This window comes from Pelophylax lessonae (assembly GCF_965119305.1).
Source record: "Pelophylax lessonae genome assembly, chromosome: 4".
In the NCBI taxonomy this organism is placed as follows: domain Eukaryota; kingdom Metazoa; phylum Chordata; class Amphibia; order Anura; family Ranidae; genus Pelophylax; species Pelophylax lessonae.
In genome coordinates, this window is record NC_138771.1 from 524,218,205 (window position 1) to 524,234,693 (window position 16,489).

The following is a 16,489-nucleotide window of genomic DNA, read 5'->3' on the forward strand; positions in this document are numbered from 1 at the left end:
TGGACAGTGTACCCCCCTGAGGGGTCTCAGTCCTTTCCTTCTGATGGGGAGGTAGAGGAGGATGACAGGGATGATTCTTCCCCTGAAACGACCAAAGAACGTGCTGCTGTGTCTGCGCTTATTGCTTCTATTAAGGAAACACTACATTTAGAGGATGAGCCCAACCCGCCGGGTAAGCAGTCTTCCTTTGGGACTCGCAGAACCCAGAAGGCGGCACAGGTGTTTCCCTGTCCCCCTGTCACGAAACGGTGAACGAACAATGGCGTGATTTAAAGCGCCCTTTTGTGGTACCAAAACGGTTTCGGTTCCGTTACTCTTTCACGTCTCCTACGGATTCGCAATGGACAGTGTCCCCTAAAGTGGATCACACTGTTTCCAGGTTGAACAAGGCCACTCTTATGCCCTAGGAGGATTCTCCGGTGTTTAGGGACCCTACAGATAGGCGGGTGGAATCTCATACTCGCCACACTTATATGGTGGCGGGTTTTTTGCTGAAGCCCATCTTTGTCTCTGTTATGGTCTCTCAGGCTGTGGCTAATTGGGAATTGGTTAAAGGGGTCACTGGGGACAAGAGCACTCTACTGCCCCAGAACCCCAAGGGTAAGTTTTTCCGCGGTAAGCGGGGCCCTTCTTTTAAACCGAATCAGGGGTCCTTTCGTGCCTTCAAGGCGCAGGACAAGTGGAAACCCTTTAAGGTCCACTGTGGTCAGAAGGAGCCCTGGGCGGGCAAGCCAAAACCAAGCATCGCTGGCTCGGCGGGTCCCTCCACCTCAACCTGAAGGGACGCCCTCACCCATTCCAGGGGTGGGCGGACGTCTGCGTGGTTTTCTAGAACCTTGGCTGCTCCGGATTCTGGACAGATGGGTTCAGGAAAGCGTTCGATCAGGATACAGGATCGAATTCCTTTCGTGTCCAGCGGACAGATTCTTTCCCTCAAATCTTCATTTGACCCCAGATCGGTTACGCAATCTTCATCGGGCGGTTCAGGATCTCCTCGCCCAGGGGGTGGTCGTCCCAGTGCCTCATCGGGACAGGTTTCGAATCTGTTTACTGTGACAGGTTTCTAATCTGTTTACTGTGCCCAGAAAGGAGGGAAAGGTACGTCCGTTTCTGGACTTGAAAGCTCTGAACTGCTTTGCGCAGGTTCAAAAGTTCCGCATGGAATCCCTCCGTTCGGTGGTGGCCTCTTTAAGCCTAGGAGATTTCCTGGCTTCCATCGATCTCAAGGATGCGTATTTACACATCCCCATATTCGAGGGTCATCAGAGGGTCCTCCGATTCGCAATCGCAGAGGATCACTATCAGTTTATGGTGTTACCTTTCGGTCTAGCTTCGGCTCCAAGGGTGTTTACCCAGGTGCTGGCTCCTGTTCTGGCCCTGTTGCAGGCGCAGGGGATTGCAATCTTGGGGTATCTGGACGATCTCCTGTTAAGATCGAGTGCCAGCCGAGTCTATTACGCGATCTGTCAACTACCGTTCAGACGCTCCAGGAGTTCGGTTGGACCATCAACGCTCAGAAGTCGACCTTGTCCCCTTCTGTTCGTCTCCCTTACCTGGGAATGGTCCTGGACTCTGCCCAAACAAAAGTCTTTCTGACGGAGGACGAGCTCCGGACTCTGCAGAACGAGGTCAGGTCCCTTAGGGACAACTAATCCTCGTCGCTCAGGACCTGCATGCGGTCCCTGGGGTTGATGGTATCGGCCTTCGAGGCAATACCATTTGCACAGTTCCACACGCGATCTCTTCAAGCAGAGATCCTGGCCAGATGGGACAGACTTCCTCAATCCTTGGAAAGGAGGATATCGCTGAGCCGCCACGTCAGAGTGGTTCACATTCCAGGTGTGGAGAATTGGCAGGCCGACTATCTGAGCCTCCAGACTCTGGACCAGGGAGAATGGTCCCTACACCCGGAGGTGTTTCGGATGCTGTGTGCGAGATGGGGAATCCCGGATGTGGATCTGTTCGCATCTCAGCTAAACAACAAGGTGGAAAGGTTCGTGGCAAGAACGCGCGACCCTCTGGCAGACGCCTCGGATGCGCTGGTAGTGCCTTGGAATCAGTATCGCCTGATTTATGCCTTCCCCCCTCGATCCAGGTTCCTTTGCAGGTTGGTTTCGGAACCGAAGTTGGTGATTCTGCTGGTCCCAGACTGGCCGCGCCGGTCTTAGTACGCGGACATCATACAACTGGTCGTCGGCTCTCCATGGTGACTCCCATTACAGGACGATCTGCTGTCTCAGGGGCCGATCTTCCATCCTGCTTTACAGTCGCAGGCTTTAACGGCGGGGCTGTTGAAAGCCAGGTCTTGAGAGATCGGGGTCTCTCGCCGGCGGTCATTCCTACCCTGCTCAAGGCTAGGAAGGCCTCGTCTGGTAAGATTTATTACCGTACCTGGAAGGCTTATTTTGCCTGGTGTGAATCCAGGGGCATCCATCCTCACTCCTTTTTGGTGGCGAGGGTGTTGGCCTTCCTACAATCTGGTGTGGACCAGCGTCTTGCGCTGACCACGATTAAGGGCCAGTTATCTGCACTGGCGATCCTTTTTCAGCGCCCCTTGGCGTTGAATTCTTTGATACGCACCTTTATTCAAGGGGTGCGTCATTTGGCTCCTCCTCGGAGAGCACCTTTACCTCCTTGGGAATTGAACTTGGTTCTGTCCGTTTTGCAACGTCCTCCCTTTGAGAACATCAGGGAAATTTCTCTGCCTCTGCTGTCGAGAAAGGTTGCCTTTCTGGTGGCGATCACATCTTCTCGCAGTTGGCGAGCACGAGGTAGGGGGGCTAAAGAACACTGGGGGGGGGCTAAAGAGTTGGCGGCCTTGTCTTGCCACTCCCCTTACCTGGTCGTTCATAGGGATAAGGTGGTCTTGCCACCTAACCAATCTTTCCTTCCTAAGGTGGTCTCTGCTTTTCACCTTAACAAGGATATTGTCTTACCTTCGCTGTGTGCAAATCCTAAGCATCCTAAGGAGTTTGCTTTGCATTCCTTGGATGTATTCCGGGCGATCAGGGTCTACCTGTCGTCCACTGAATCCTTCAGAAAGTCAGATTCTCTTTTTGTCCTTCCTGAGGGACCTCGAAAGGGTATGTCTGCGTCTGCGGCAACCATTTCTAGATGGATCAGACAGACGATTGTACAGGCCTACTTGATTAAGGAATGGGTACCGCCCTTCCCTGTCAAGGCGCACTCTACCAGAGCGGTGAGTGCGTCCTGGGCCTTCCGACATCAGGCTTCGGTGGCCCAGGTGTTCAGAGCTGCGACTTGGTCGTCTGTGCACACCTTTTCCAAATTTTACATCCTTGATGTTTTGGCATCGGCAGATGCCTCCTTTGGCCGCAAAGTTCTGTGTGCAGCAGTGCCTTGAGGGGGCCCTGGCTTTGCCGGTCCCTGTCTGTTGGGGTTGTTTCCTCCTTGTTTATTTGCTTTCCTGGGTTGTTTGCTCCAGTTGAGCTTTTCTGTTACCCAGAGGGTTTACCTTTCTGTTCAGATAAGGTTCCTTTCTCTGACCTGGGTGCTGCGCTGCCTTTGTGACGGTTGCGCTTCCCACCCCTCATGTCTACACTGCTTTGGGACATCCCATTGGTGAAGACTGTATGAGTGGGCGGCGACTGTCAGAGGACGTAAGAGAAAACTGAATTTTTGTAAAATCTTACCATGAAATTCCTTTCTCTGAGTCCTCTGACAGTCGCCACCCTGCCCCTCTTTTGGTTTTTTTTGGACTTTAAACTGCTTGCAACCAAACTGAGTTGGGAATGCTGATAGCAGGGGGTATTGGACCAGTGGGACAGCCCCCTACAGGTGTGTCTATGTAAATTACTTTGTTTTTAAGAAGTCTTATGCCTAGCTTGCTCCTGTGGATAAAAGGTCAATACCCATTGGTGAAGACTGTATGAGTGTGCGGCGACTGTCAGAGGACTCAGAGAAAGGGATTTTACGGTAAGATTTTACAAAAATTCAGTTTTTCTATGTACAAACAGGCATTCAGATAAGGATCGCATGTAGTAACAAATAGGCACAATGTTAAGAGATAAGCTCATTCCAACCCAACGTACGTTTCGTCCAACTGGACTTCATCTGGGGATATTGTATGGATTTCACTTCTTAACGTTGACACTTCAATATTTTTTATCTTTGTGGACTTTTTACACTATTGCACTTTTCACTGAAAGGCGTAAGTATAATTGGACCTATATCGTAAGACTTTGCACAGTTTTGCACGACACACTTTTTGTCACATTTTTCTAAAGTTTGCATGCAGTATCATATGGTTTTTATTTGATTTTCATATTTATGCAATCACTGGTTATCATACACATTGGATCCATCCAATTAATTTTCATGTCTTTAGCGCGGCACTGTTTATGGTTTTAACAGTTTTTAACAATATAGTTCTATTGTAGTGCCAGCAGCTGGTTAAATTTCATAAGTAAGCGCAGTAATCCCCCCCCCCCCCCCCCCATATTTATATTTCTGAACTTACACTTTAAGAGTCGGTTCACACTATGGCGACACGACTCTGCACTACTTCGGGAGGCGACTTTTCAGTCCCGTGCACCGCGACTTCGGCGCGACTTGCACGGATTTCATATAATAAATGTCTATGCAAGTCGCTCCGAGGTCGCCCCGAAGTAGTACAGGACCCTTTTTCTAAGTCGGAGCGACTTGTGTTGCTCCTATTAGAACGGGTCCTGTAGCAGTCAATGGACTGCGAGGGACCACGACTTGTCAGGCTGACCAGTCGCCTGACAAGTCGCTCTAGTGTGAATCAAGTTTAAGTGTATATTATTGATTTTTACGTTTTCTTAAAAAAAAAAAACGAAAACAGATTGATGGTTAGTTTACAGAGTGAGCCAGTTTGATCTTTTTCTCACATTTCCTGTAGAGTCCTTGAAGCATCACTGAATCAATTGAGGCCCCGGTTCATTAAAGCAAAAGAAAATTCTGCGCACCAGATGAAGAAGGTTGAAATGACTAAATCTTCTCTGAGGAAAAGTGAGAAACGCTGTGGCACGCTGGAGCAAGACATTAATGAGCTGGAAAAGGAGATTGATGAAGTACAGCAGGCCTGGAGAATATTTGATCGCAAGCTTGAAGAGGAGCATTTAGAAAGACAAGTAGATGTTGAGTTGGAGCAAAGTCAGGTAATAAAAGCTGATTCTTCCACTGACGTATGGTCCTTTGTCCTGATGCATCCCTCACTGTTAAAGTGGATGCTGAGCTTCGAAAATATTAATTGTGCCTAGGGCTGAAACTAGTAAATAAATAAGGGCATACAGCGCCACTTACTATACCCTTACTTATTTATTTACTATTTATATGTGCAGTGATTCACATGTTTTGATATAGCCGCCACGATTATTATTAATTTCTTTTCATTGGTCACTAGTGTGCGAATCCATACATAGTCGCGCTGATATTCATACCTTTCCTTTAGGGCTGAAACTAATCAATCGATTATGAAAATAGTTGTCATATTTTCATTATCGATTTGTTGGTCAGCCGATTAGTTGGCCTGCAAACAGAATGCATTATTTGTTTACATATCAGATATACAAATGCAGTACACCATCCATACATGTCAGTAAGTGCATGAGAACTTGTGAATGTGTGAGGAGCAATGCCTCATGGAGCATATAGTGCTGGGCAGGAAGTGAGTGGTTTTAAACGCAGAAGTTTTTTCTCTTATGTCCTCTGACAGTCGCAGCCCGTTCGGTATACCTTCATGAGTGGGTAATGGCGCCCTCTGCAGGAGTAAGCTAGGCAGTGAAAGGTTAATAAAAAATCTTAACACTGAGACACACCTCTAGGGGGCCGTCCCTCAGCCATTATCCTGACACAGTTGGCACTGTTCTCCAGTTTCATGCTGCCTAGCGTCAGGAGTAGGTCTAGGTTTTCCCAGCTGGGACCTATGTCTCAGTTCTTTTATTTTTTTTTTCTTTTAAAAACTATTTTTTTCTTTGAAAATAGTCTTTTATTTTCTCCTTCACTCACTATCGCAAGTTAGTCAGGGGGATCCCTGGAGGACTACAAGCGACCGCAGAGCTGGGCCTCGCACTGGATAATCTAGATCCTTATGGAGTCCCAGCCTGCCAACGAGCGTTGCAGGTCATTGGTGCGCCCAGGCCTCGCAATGACAGTGCCCCTGAGGACAGGGACGAGCCTGCGGAGATCTATCTTCACCGGGATGTCTCAAACTTGGAACGCCCCTGTGTTGCTAGCATCCCTTTCTGGCTGATGCCACCCCCACTCAGGGTGGGAGGTGTTCCGTATCGGAGCAGAGCCCGCTATCCGTTTAATGGTGAGTGATGCTACCTCCCTGTCCCTGGGACAGTTGTCTGTGGGGTGTTATGTGCGCCAACTCCAGGGGGGTGGCCTAAAAAGGTGGTCTCTGTGATATCCCCCCTCCTGGCCATTTTGTGCGGCCCCTACCTGCCTGCCCCCGCTGGGGGCGCACTGTGGTGTATACTGCTATGGATGGGGGGTGTGGGGGCTTAGTGCATTCTTGGGGGTGCTATTTTTGGTGAGGGCAGGCTGTTTTGGCTTCTTTGTGTGACCAGCAGCCATTTTTTTCTGTCATTTTGGTGCCGGTTTGGGCACCATCTTTTCTATGGGCGGCCACCTAGTAAGGATGGCGGCCATTTTGCGAGTGCTTCCTCCCATTTGTTTCTATTAGGCACCATTTTACTGTGGCTCAGGGCATGCATCGGCCTCTAATGCATGAGGTCACTTCCTTTTTCACTTCTCTCCACTGCAGCAGCGTGTGTGGAGGTCTGGGCAAGTACACTGTGACACTGTGGGGTGATTTTTGGCTGTTTATTCGGGCATTTTCCTACAAAACTGTACTTTCTCTGTGGCTATAGCTGTTTTTAAGGGGTCTCCACTGGCGGTGCAGATTTGCGGTGTGGACCGCGGGAACCGCCGTTTTAAAGGACCAGTGTCCCAAAATAATTTTTTATTGCAAAATGGAGTCCCAGGATAAATTCCCCACAGACCTGGTCGGTGGTTCAGGAACCCCTGAATTCTCTTCCATGGCCTCCTTATATGCTGCGCTTGCGAATTTGGTGTCCAAGGTGGATCTGTCTGAACGCACTATTCAAAAACGGCCGATGCCCTCTCAGTCTTCTGACTCAGAGCCTAATTTGGTTGCCACGGACAACGTCCCCCCTGAGGGGTCCCAGTCCTCACATGCGGATGGGGAGGAGGAGGAGTCCTCTTCTACTGCTGCGTGGGAACGCGCTATAGTGGATGAACTCATTAGCACCGTCAGGAAGACTTTAAATATTGATGATGAGCCCACCCAGTCAGGTAAGCGGGTTTCCTTTGGGTCCCGCAAAGCCCAGAAGTCGGGTCAGGTTTTTCCCTGCCCGAGGAGTTTCACGAAACTGAACGACCAATGGCGTCGCATCAAGCATATGCTGGCGGTGCCTAAGCGGTTTAAATACTGCTATCCCTTTGCGGATCCGTTAGACAATCGTTGAACGGTGTCACCAGAGGTGACCACACTGTTTCTAGGTTGAATGAATCCACATAGATGCCCGTGGAGGACTTGGCAGATAGGCGCGTGGAGACCCTTTCCCGCCACATGTATTTGGTGGCAGGCTCCCTGCTAAAGCCTATGTTCGCTTCGGTGATGGTTTCTCAAGCTGTCACGGAATGGTCCAAGGTGCGTAGGCGCACCTTAGTGGCGGAGTCGGCTTCTCCGGCTGCCCTTGACATGGTGGATCAAATGGCCTAGGCCGTGATTTGGCCTTGGACGAGGCTCCTTTGTTCGCAAGTTTGTCTGCAGTTGGGGTCGCAATCCGCCGCATTATTTGGCTAAAAAGTTGATCGGCTGACCACGCTTCCAAGAAGATGGTGTCTGATGTCCCTTATGTGGGTAATTGCTTTTTTGGGGATACCTTGGATGAGTTGATCAATGGTCTTACAGGTGGTAAGAGTACCCTTTTGCCCCAAGCCTCTAAGGGAAAATCTCCCCGCGCTAGGCGGGGTCCTTCTTTCAAGGCTCATCGTGGGTCCTTTTGTGCCTCAGGGGCACAGTAAAAAGGTAAATCCTTCAAGACTTCCGGCTGCCCCAGGAAGCCATGGTCCGGGAAACCCAAGGCCGGTTCGGCGGCCCGGCCCTCCCCAGCCTGAAGGGACGCCCTCACCCATTTCAGGGGTGGGGGAACGTCTGCGTTACTTTCAGGAACCCTGGTTGTCCCAACTTCGGGACAGGTGGGTTCACAAACTAATTTCTTCAGGGTACAAGATTGAGTTTCGATCTCGCCCCACAGACAGGTTCTTTCCATCAAATCTCTGTCTGACTCCCAATCGTTTAAGGGATCTCAAAGGGGCGGTGCAAGGTCTTCTTGCCCAAGGAGTCATTGTACCAGTCCCTCAGCAGGACAGGTTTTACATGTTTTATTCCAACCTGTTCATGGTGCCCAGAAAGGAGGGCAAGATGCGTCCAATTCTGGACCTAAGGTCTCTAAACCACTTTATGTGGGTACAGAAGTTCCGGATGGCCTCCATCGGAACTTCCGGACTGGGACTTTCTGGCCTCGATCGACTTAAAGGATGCGTATATGCACATTCCTATCTTCGAGGGTCATCAGCGGTATCTCCGCTTCGCAGTGACAGTGGAGCATTTTCAGTTTGTGGCATTATCCTTTGGTCTCGCTTCGGCTCCCAGGGTATTCACCAAGGTTTTGGCTCCGGTGCTGGCTTTGCTATGTATGAAGGGGATTGCGGTCCTCAGTTATCTGGACGGCCTCCTGTTAAGGGCGAGCTCTTGTACCACTTTGGCGAGCGATCTGACAGTCACGGTTCAGACGCTTCAGGAGTTCGGGTGGGCCATCAACTTTCAGAAGTCTGCTCTGACCCCATCAGTTCCCCTCAATTACCTGGGGATGGTCTTGGACTCCGCTCAAGCAACGGTTTTTCTCCCGGAGGAGAAACTTCGGACCCTACGGGGCGAGATCAGGTCTCTCAGGGACAAGGATCTATCCTCTCTGCGGGCCTGCATGCGGTCTCTGAGTCTGATGGTTTCAACATTCGAAGCCATCCTGTTCGCTCAGTTTCACACGAGAACTCTGCAAGCAGAGATTCTTGCCAGGTGGGACAGAAAACCTCAGTCGTTGGACAGAGGATATCTCTGAGCCACCTCACAAGGACGAACCGTTCGTGGTGGCTCCTGTCGCCAGCTCTGACTCAAGGCAAATCTTTTCGGCCTCTACTGTGGACGGTGATAACCACGGATGCCAGCCTGTTGGGCTGGGGTGGAGTTCTGGATGCACTTTGTGCCCAGGGGACGTGGACGGCAGAGGAATCCTCCTTACCGATAAACGTCTTGGAGCTCCAGGCAATCAAGCTCTGCTTGTTCCATTGGACGACTTGGCTACAGGGTCGCCCGGTTCATGTTCAGTCAGACAGCGCCACGGCGGTGGCTTACATCAATCACCAAGGGGGCACCGAAAGTGCCCGGGCAGCCAAGGAAGTGGCCGACATTCTGTCTTGGGCCGAGACGCTCCAGAGATTTCGGCTGTTTGCATTCCGGGTGTGGAAAACTGGCAGGCGGACTATCTGAGTCGCCAGTCCCTGGACCAGGGGGAGTGGTCCCTGCATCCGGAGGTGTTTTGCCTCCTGTGTGCCCGGTGGGGGACTCCGGACGTGGATCTATTTGCGTCCCATCTTAACAAAAAGGTGGGAAGGTTCGTGGCCAGAACCCGCGATCCTTTGGTGAACGCGCTGGTTGTGCCCTGGCACCAGGATTGGCTGATTTATGCCTTCCCTTCGATTCAACTGTTATCCAGGTTCCTCCGCAGGTTGGCGTCGGAACGGGTGCAGGTAATTCTGGTGGCCCCAGACTGGCCACAGACATCGTGCAGATGGCCGTCGAGCCTCCCTGGCGGCTTCCGCTGACAGACGATCTACTGTCTCAAGGGCCGATCTTCCATCCTGCTTTACAGTCTCTGGCTTTAACAACGTGGCTGTTGAAAGCCAGGTTTTGAGAGACAAGGGTATCTCAAATGCTGTCATTCCTACCTTACTGAAGGCTGGGAAAGCTACCTCCCGGAAGATTTACCATCGTACCTGGAAGGCATATATTGCCTGGTGTGAATCGCACGGGTTTCATCCATGCTCCTTCTCGGTGGCGAGGATTTTTGCCTTCCTGCATAAAGGTGTGGATTGGCGCTGGCCACGATAAAAGGTCAGTTGTCGGCCTTAGCCATTTTCTTCCAGCGTCCCTTGGCGACTATTTCCTTGATTCGCACCTTTATTCAAAGGGTGCGTCATCTGGCTCCCCCAAGGAAGGCTCCTTTGCCTCCATGGGACCTGAATTTGGTTTTGTCCATTTTGCAACAGCCTACCATTGAGAACATCAGAGATATACCTCTGCCCTTGTTGTCCCAGAAAGTTGCCTTTCTGGTGGCTGTCACCTCTGCTCACAGAGTGTCTAAGTTGGCGGCTGTCTTGCCGCTTGCCTTATCTGGTTGTTCATAGGGATAAAGTGGTCTTAAGAACCAATCAATCTTTTCTTCCCAAGGTGGTATCTGCTTTCCACCACCTCAACGAAGATATTGTCTTACCTTTGCTTTGTCCGAAACCCAAGCATCCCAAGGAATTTGCCTTACATTCCTTGGATGTGGTCCGGGTGGTCAGAGTTTACGTGTCTGCCATGGAGTCTTTTAGGACGTCTGATTCCCTGTTTGTCCTTCCTGAGGGACCTCGGAAGGGTTCGGCTGTGTCCGCAGCACCATTTCTAAATGGATCAGACAGACGATTGTTCAGGCCTATTCAATCAAGGGTCAGGTTCCTCCTTTCCCTGTAAGGGAACATTCTACTAGAGCGGTCAGTGCCTCTTGGGCTTTTGGCCATCAGGCTTCTGTGGCTCAGGTGTGCAAAGCGGCGACCTTGTCGCCTGTGCACACTTTCTCAAAATTTTACAGACTTGATGTGACGGCATCGTCAGATGCTACCTTTTGGCTGCAAGGTTTTGAGTGTGGCGGTTGTTTGAAGAGACGTGTTGTTACGTCTCTTTTCTGGGGTGTTTATTTGTTCTGGGTGAGCTCCTGTTGAGCTTCTATTGCCCTGTTGGCTCAGTTTTTTCTCTGGCCTGGTTGACACGTTACCTTTTCTGTAGGTTGCATCTTCCCACCCCTCACAACTGCACTGCTTTGGGACGTCCCACTCATGAAGGTATACCGAACGGGCTGCGACTGTCAGAGGACGTAAGAGAAAATAGAGTTTTTGTAAGAACTTACCGTGAAACACTTTTCTCTGAGTCCTCTGACAGTAGCAGCCCCCGCCCCTCTGTTTTTTTTCTTTGGGGTTGATGCCTTTCCGGTACTGCTTGCTACGAAACTGGAGAACAGTGCTAACTGTGTCAGGATAATGGCTGAGGGACGGCCCCCTAGAGGTGTGTTGCAGTGTGAAATTTTTTTATTAACCTTTCACTGCCTAGCTTACTCCTGCAGTGGGCGCCATTACCCACTCGTGAAGGTATACCGAACAGGCTGCGACTGCCAGAGGACTCAGAGAAAGAGTTTTACGGTAAGTTCATACAAAAACTCTATTTTTTTTTTACCTTGCTATAGGGGCACTCTATATTATACTTTGCAGCTTGCTATAGGGGCACTCCTCTGAAAGCAGAAGGAGCCAGAAGCGTTGGTGGGGGACCCCAGAAGAGGAGAATCAGGGCTGCTCTGTGCAAAACCATTACACAGAGAAGGCAAGTATAACATGTTTGTTGTTTAACTACTTGCCGTCCGCCCACCGTCAAATGAGTTCTGGGAGGATGTCATATGACAGCACCCCAGTACTGCCACTCTCGCGCAGCAGTCGCGCACCCAATGACGTGGCTCTTTACCCATGTTATCGGCTGTGTCCAATCACAGCCGGTCACATGTAAATCAGTAAGTGCCGTTTATCGGCGCTCCTCGCCTCACATTGTTACGGCTCCTCCTCAAAGACGAGTCCAGGACAGGTAATCAGGGCGCTGATCATCGGTGCCCTGATTACAGTAAAGAAAAAACAGTGCCCACCAGTGACACCAATCAATGCCCACCAGTGACACCAATCAGTGATACCAGTCAGTGCCGCATATTAGTGCCTCCTCATTAGCGCACATCAGTGAAAGAGAAAAATTACTTATTTACAAAAATTTCTGACCGAATTTAAGAAAAACTTTTTTTTTTTTTCAAAATGTTCTGTCTTTTTTATAGTAAAAAAATAAATTATTAAATACCACCAAAAGAAAACTATTTGTGTGAAAAAAATGCTAAAAATTTAATTTGGGTACAGCATTGCATGACCACACATTTGTCATTCAAAGTGTGACAGCGCTGAAAGCTGAAAATTGGCTTGGGCAGGAAGGGGGTGAAAGTGCCCTGTATTGAAGTGGGTAAAAAAAAATCACTTTAGACTGTTCAGAGTAGATTAGCATCTGAACCCAGAGAAAGTGGCTGATAGACTGGAAGTAATATAAGGCATTACAAATACATTTTAAAGTAAACTTTTACCAGTATTGTGCATTATATTTAAAATTAAATATCCATGAAAAAAAAGTCTCAGCTTTTAGTAGTACTATAATATAAAAGATTTATATATCCCTTCCACCTTTCATAAAGCTTCATGTCTGGCTCCTAGTTTAAATGCCCATATATCCTGCCTCTGGGTGTATTGATTTTATATATATATATATATATATATATATATATATATATATATATATATGATATAAGTAATGTATATTATCACTTTCGCTGTTTCACAGTATAAACCATTACCTTATAGTAGCGATTATCTGCTTTTCTCGATCGTTCATTGACGGACGCAGTTCTCTCTGATTCATATCAGTAGGGTTATACTGCCCCCTAAAGGAATAGGACACTAGGCAGAAAAAAGTTCTGGCTATGCCTATGGGCAGTCCCGGAGAGTACACCCTCTCTCTTCCTGCATAGGATGTCAGTTTTAATCTGCCTAGTAAGGACCTAGTTCCTTGCTGGGTTCTGTGGTCCTGGCATAAAAAGTATTTTTTTATGTAGATTTTTTTAGCTAGCCTTTTTTCTCCGGAATTTTTTCCTGTGAGATCTTCAAGCATCTATGCCGGGCTGGGCATTGGGCTGGATGCCTATATCCAGTGTTCACCCACTCACAGTTTGGCCAGCGAGCGCGCGCATGCCCTAGCTCCGCGCTGGGTCGGCTGCGACATTGTCCCACTGACGAGGACTGGCCCTGCGAGTTAAATGTCTCGCCAGGACGCACACGACAGGGTCTAGGCTTATGTGGCAGCGTTCCTATTTGACCGACAGCCCCCCACTTTGGTGGCGTGGGGTCCTGTGGCGTGGGGGGCCCGCCTGTATTCCTGGTATGGTGAGTAAACGCTCCCCCCCTTCCCTGGCGGATTTTGGGGTGGACGCGACCCTCACACTCCAGGGTTTCCCTCTATCCTTTTGTGAACCCCCACCCCCTGTTCCTGCGCGGGGCCGCCATTTTGTTGAAGCCTATATCTGCTTCCATGACGACGGCCATCTTGGTACACCCGTTTTCGGGCATTTTGCGGTGGATTTTTTGCTGTGAAGGCCGGTGGGAGTGCCTGGAGGCGTTCTTTTGGTGGGTGGAGACCCTCGCTTCACCCGGGCAGTTCCCTGGCTCCTTTCCTTTCTTTCCTTTAGCCACCGCTGAGGCCCTCCTTATCTGATTGTTATACTGGGGACAGTGAGTCCTGAGGGTAGTCTCTCCCTCTCTGTGGGGGTTCATTAGCGTGCGCCTGACTTCCGTGGGGGGGGGGGGGGGGCGCTGTGGGGCCGCTTTCTGCAGAAAAAAAAAAAGGCATGTGTCATTTTTTTGCAAATTTTGCTGGCGGGTTCCTCAGGTTCAGTATGGACCCTGCAGGCTGTGTGTCCCCACCTGACCCCTTCCCGGAGGCTGCAGGGCCTTCCGGATCTCCACTGTCTGTCGCTGCCTTTTCGCGGTTCGGGAAGCATTTGGGCCTGGGTGGAGGTGGGAGGTGCGCAGAAACATTTCCCTACCTACTTGTAGGGAAAATGAGGGATGGCGCTCAGATGTGCATGATATTAATGAATGACCCCAATGTGGACTCAGATGTATAGTCTCATAAGGATTTATTAGATGGATCCAATATTAAAAACAATATGAAGGATAAATATAATGCAGTCCTACCGCTCCTAGAAGCCTCTGTGTCTCCTCACTGGTTGTGTAAAAAACTTTGATAGGTTCGTGGGGACCTGATGATAAGTACAGAGGGTCGTGGCTGGCAGATGGGATGACGGATGAATCGACAGCTGGAGGGCTCGAACGGTCTGGTATGCGGCCGCCTTCCTAGACCGGAGCCTCTGCGATGAGCTCCCTCGGTGCCTGCCGTGAGCACCGGAGGCGCACGCTGATGACGTCACCTCGCAGGACCGGAAGTCTGTGGATGAACGGCCGAGGAGTCACCCGGAAGCCGAGAAGGGCGGAGGACTGGGCGTGTTTGCTTCTATGGAGCCTCCCGATTGCCACAACGACATGTTTCGCTACAACTGTACTGTAACTCTACCTACCCCTGCCTTATCTGATGTCTCAGATTCTGAGTCTGACTCAGCCACCGCAGAAGTGGGCCTCCCTGCCGGGTCTGTTACCTCTCCCCCTGTCTCCTCGGGTTATGAGGATGACATTTCTACCTCCCCTGCCGCGCTTGATACAGGTGCTGGTGGATGCACTGGTTGTTTCAGTGCGTGACACCCTGCAATTGGAGGACGCAGTGGTGGCTGCGCCTGGGGCGCAGGTAGCATCTGGCACTCGCATGCCATCCGGAGCAGCTTATTTTGCTAGCATGCTCTTGTAGGATGGGTCCGTCTGAGACTGTCTCCTGGGGGCGTCTAAGCGGCTGCTAGACGTTACCCTTTTGGGGAGTCTCTGGTACAGAGGACTCTTCTGCCTTTGGTGGACGTACGGTCTCTAGCTGAATAGGACTACCATTGTTGCGGTGGAGTAATCCCCGTCCTTTAAGGACTTGAGAGATAGGATTGCGCAGGCTTTGGCTCGCGATCTGTACTCCCTGGCGTAGTCTGCACTGGGAACAGTGTTTGTTTGCCCTTACCTCGCAGACTCTGCCTGATGGGCATAGTTCCAACGCTGTGACTTGGTGTGCGGCAAGGCCCTCTTGCCCTGGGGGAGCGAGCTGTTGGACCAGCTGGTGCAAGGGTTGCAGTTCGGTTGTGATTCCGCGCTTGACGAGGCTACTTTGTATGGGTCCACCTGTTGGTTTCGGCGGTGGTTGTCCGGAGTATACTTGCCAGAGTGTTGGTCTGCGGATCACACTTCTAAGAAGGCCTTAATGGATCTCCCTTTTCAGGGGGATCGCCTGTATGGCGCTGCCCTGGATGACATTATATTAGGGTCTCACGGGGGGAACAGTGCTTTTCTTCCACAGGCTAACAAGGGTAAGGGCCTTCATCACAGACGGGGTTCCTCCCTTTCGGCTCACAAGCAGTTTCTTTGTCCCTCAGGGACAATCGATGTGGCGAAGTCCTTCAGGACTTCTTCAGGTGTTTCCAAACGGCCCTGGTCTGGCGAACAAGAGATCGTTTTTTTTCCAGATTTGCGGACAAGGCCTACTTGGCCTGAAGGTGCGCCCTCACCCATGTAGGGGGTGTGGACGTCCTTGCCGATTCTCGGACCTGCGGCTGGCCCAGGTCCCAAGCAGCTGGGATCAGGAAGTCATGCGGTCCAGTTGCAAGATTGAGTTTTGATCCATTTTTTTTCCGGTATGGTTTTCCCTTCCAATGTACGGCTGTCCCTGGATCGCTTGCAGGTGCTCTGTGGGGTAGTTCAGGCTCTGGTTCAACAAGCTGGACCTACTGGCCCTTTGATGGTTCCATGCGGATCAACAATTCAAGTTGATATCGGTACGCACAATGGTGGCTTCCCTACATCTGTGGGATCCCTTGCCTCCATAGACATCAAGCTGCCTACCTTCACACCCCGTACTTTCGGGACATCTACGGGTTCTCAGTTTTTTGCTGTGGGGAAGGATTTCTATCGGTTGTGGCGTTATCCCTTGGTCTCGCTTCTGCTACTAGGGTCTTCACAAAGGTGTTGGCTCCAGTCCTGGCGCTGTTGGGCGTATTGTCCTGGTTTCCTGGCCTATCTGCTTCTCCGTTTGGTGTCCCTTAAGGTGCTGAAAACGGAGTTGGAAGTCACCATGAGAACTCTGGAGGAGTTCAGGTGGGTTCTGAACCTTCTGAAATCATCCCTGGTTCCTTCCATGGGACTGGACTATCTGGACCTGACTTTGGACTCGTTCTCAGTCAGGGTGTTTCTCCCTTGGGGGGGGAACCTGTTGGTACTTCAGACTGCGGTTCGGCTGTTGCTGTCCCGCGCATTGTCGCCCCTTCAGACCTGAATGTGTGAGCTCTGGGGCTACTGGTGTCGTCTTTCAAGACGGTTCCTTTCGCTCAATCCCTCTCTGGGGTTTCCCCAGACTACAATCCTTCTTGAATGGGAC

The 16,489-nt window shown here is 50.5% G+C and overlaps 1 protein-coding gene across 1 annotated transcript in view; it reads left to right on the forward strand.

Annotated features, from left to right (window-relative positions):
- SMC1B (structural maintenance of chromosomes 1B) overlaps nucleotides 1–16,489 on the forward strand; it is a 512,286-nt gene that overhangs the window by 154,247 nt on the left and 341,550 nt on the right. The window contains exon 6 of the mRNA XM_082255760.1: nucleotides 4,883–5,141. Coding sequence (XP_082111886.1) covers nucleotides 4,883–5,141 — 259 coding nt within the window. The remainder of the gene's footprint in view (nucleotides 1–4,882; nucleotides 5,142–16,489) is intronic.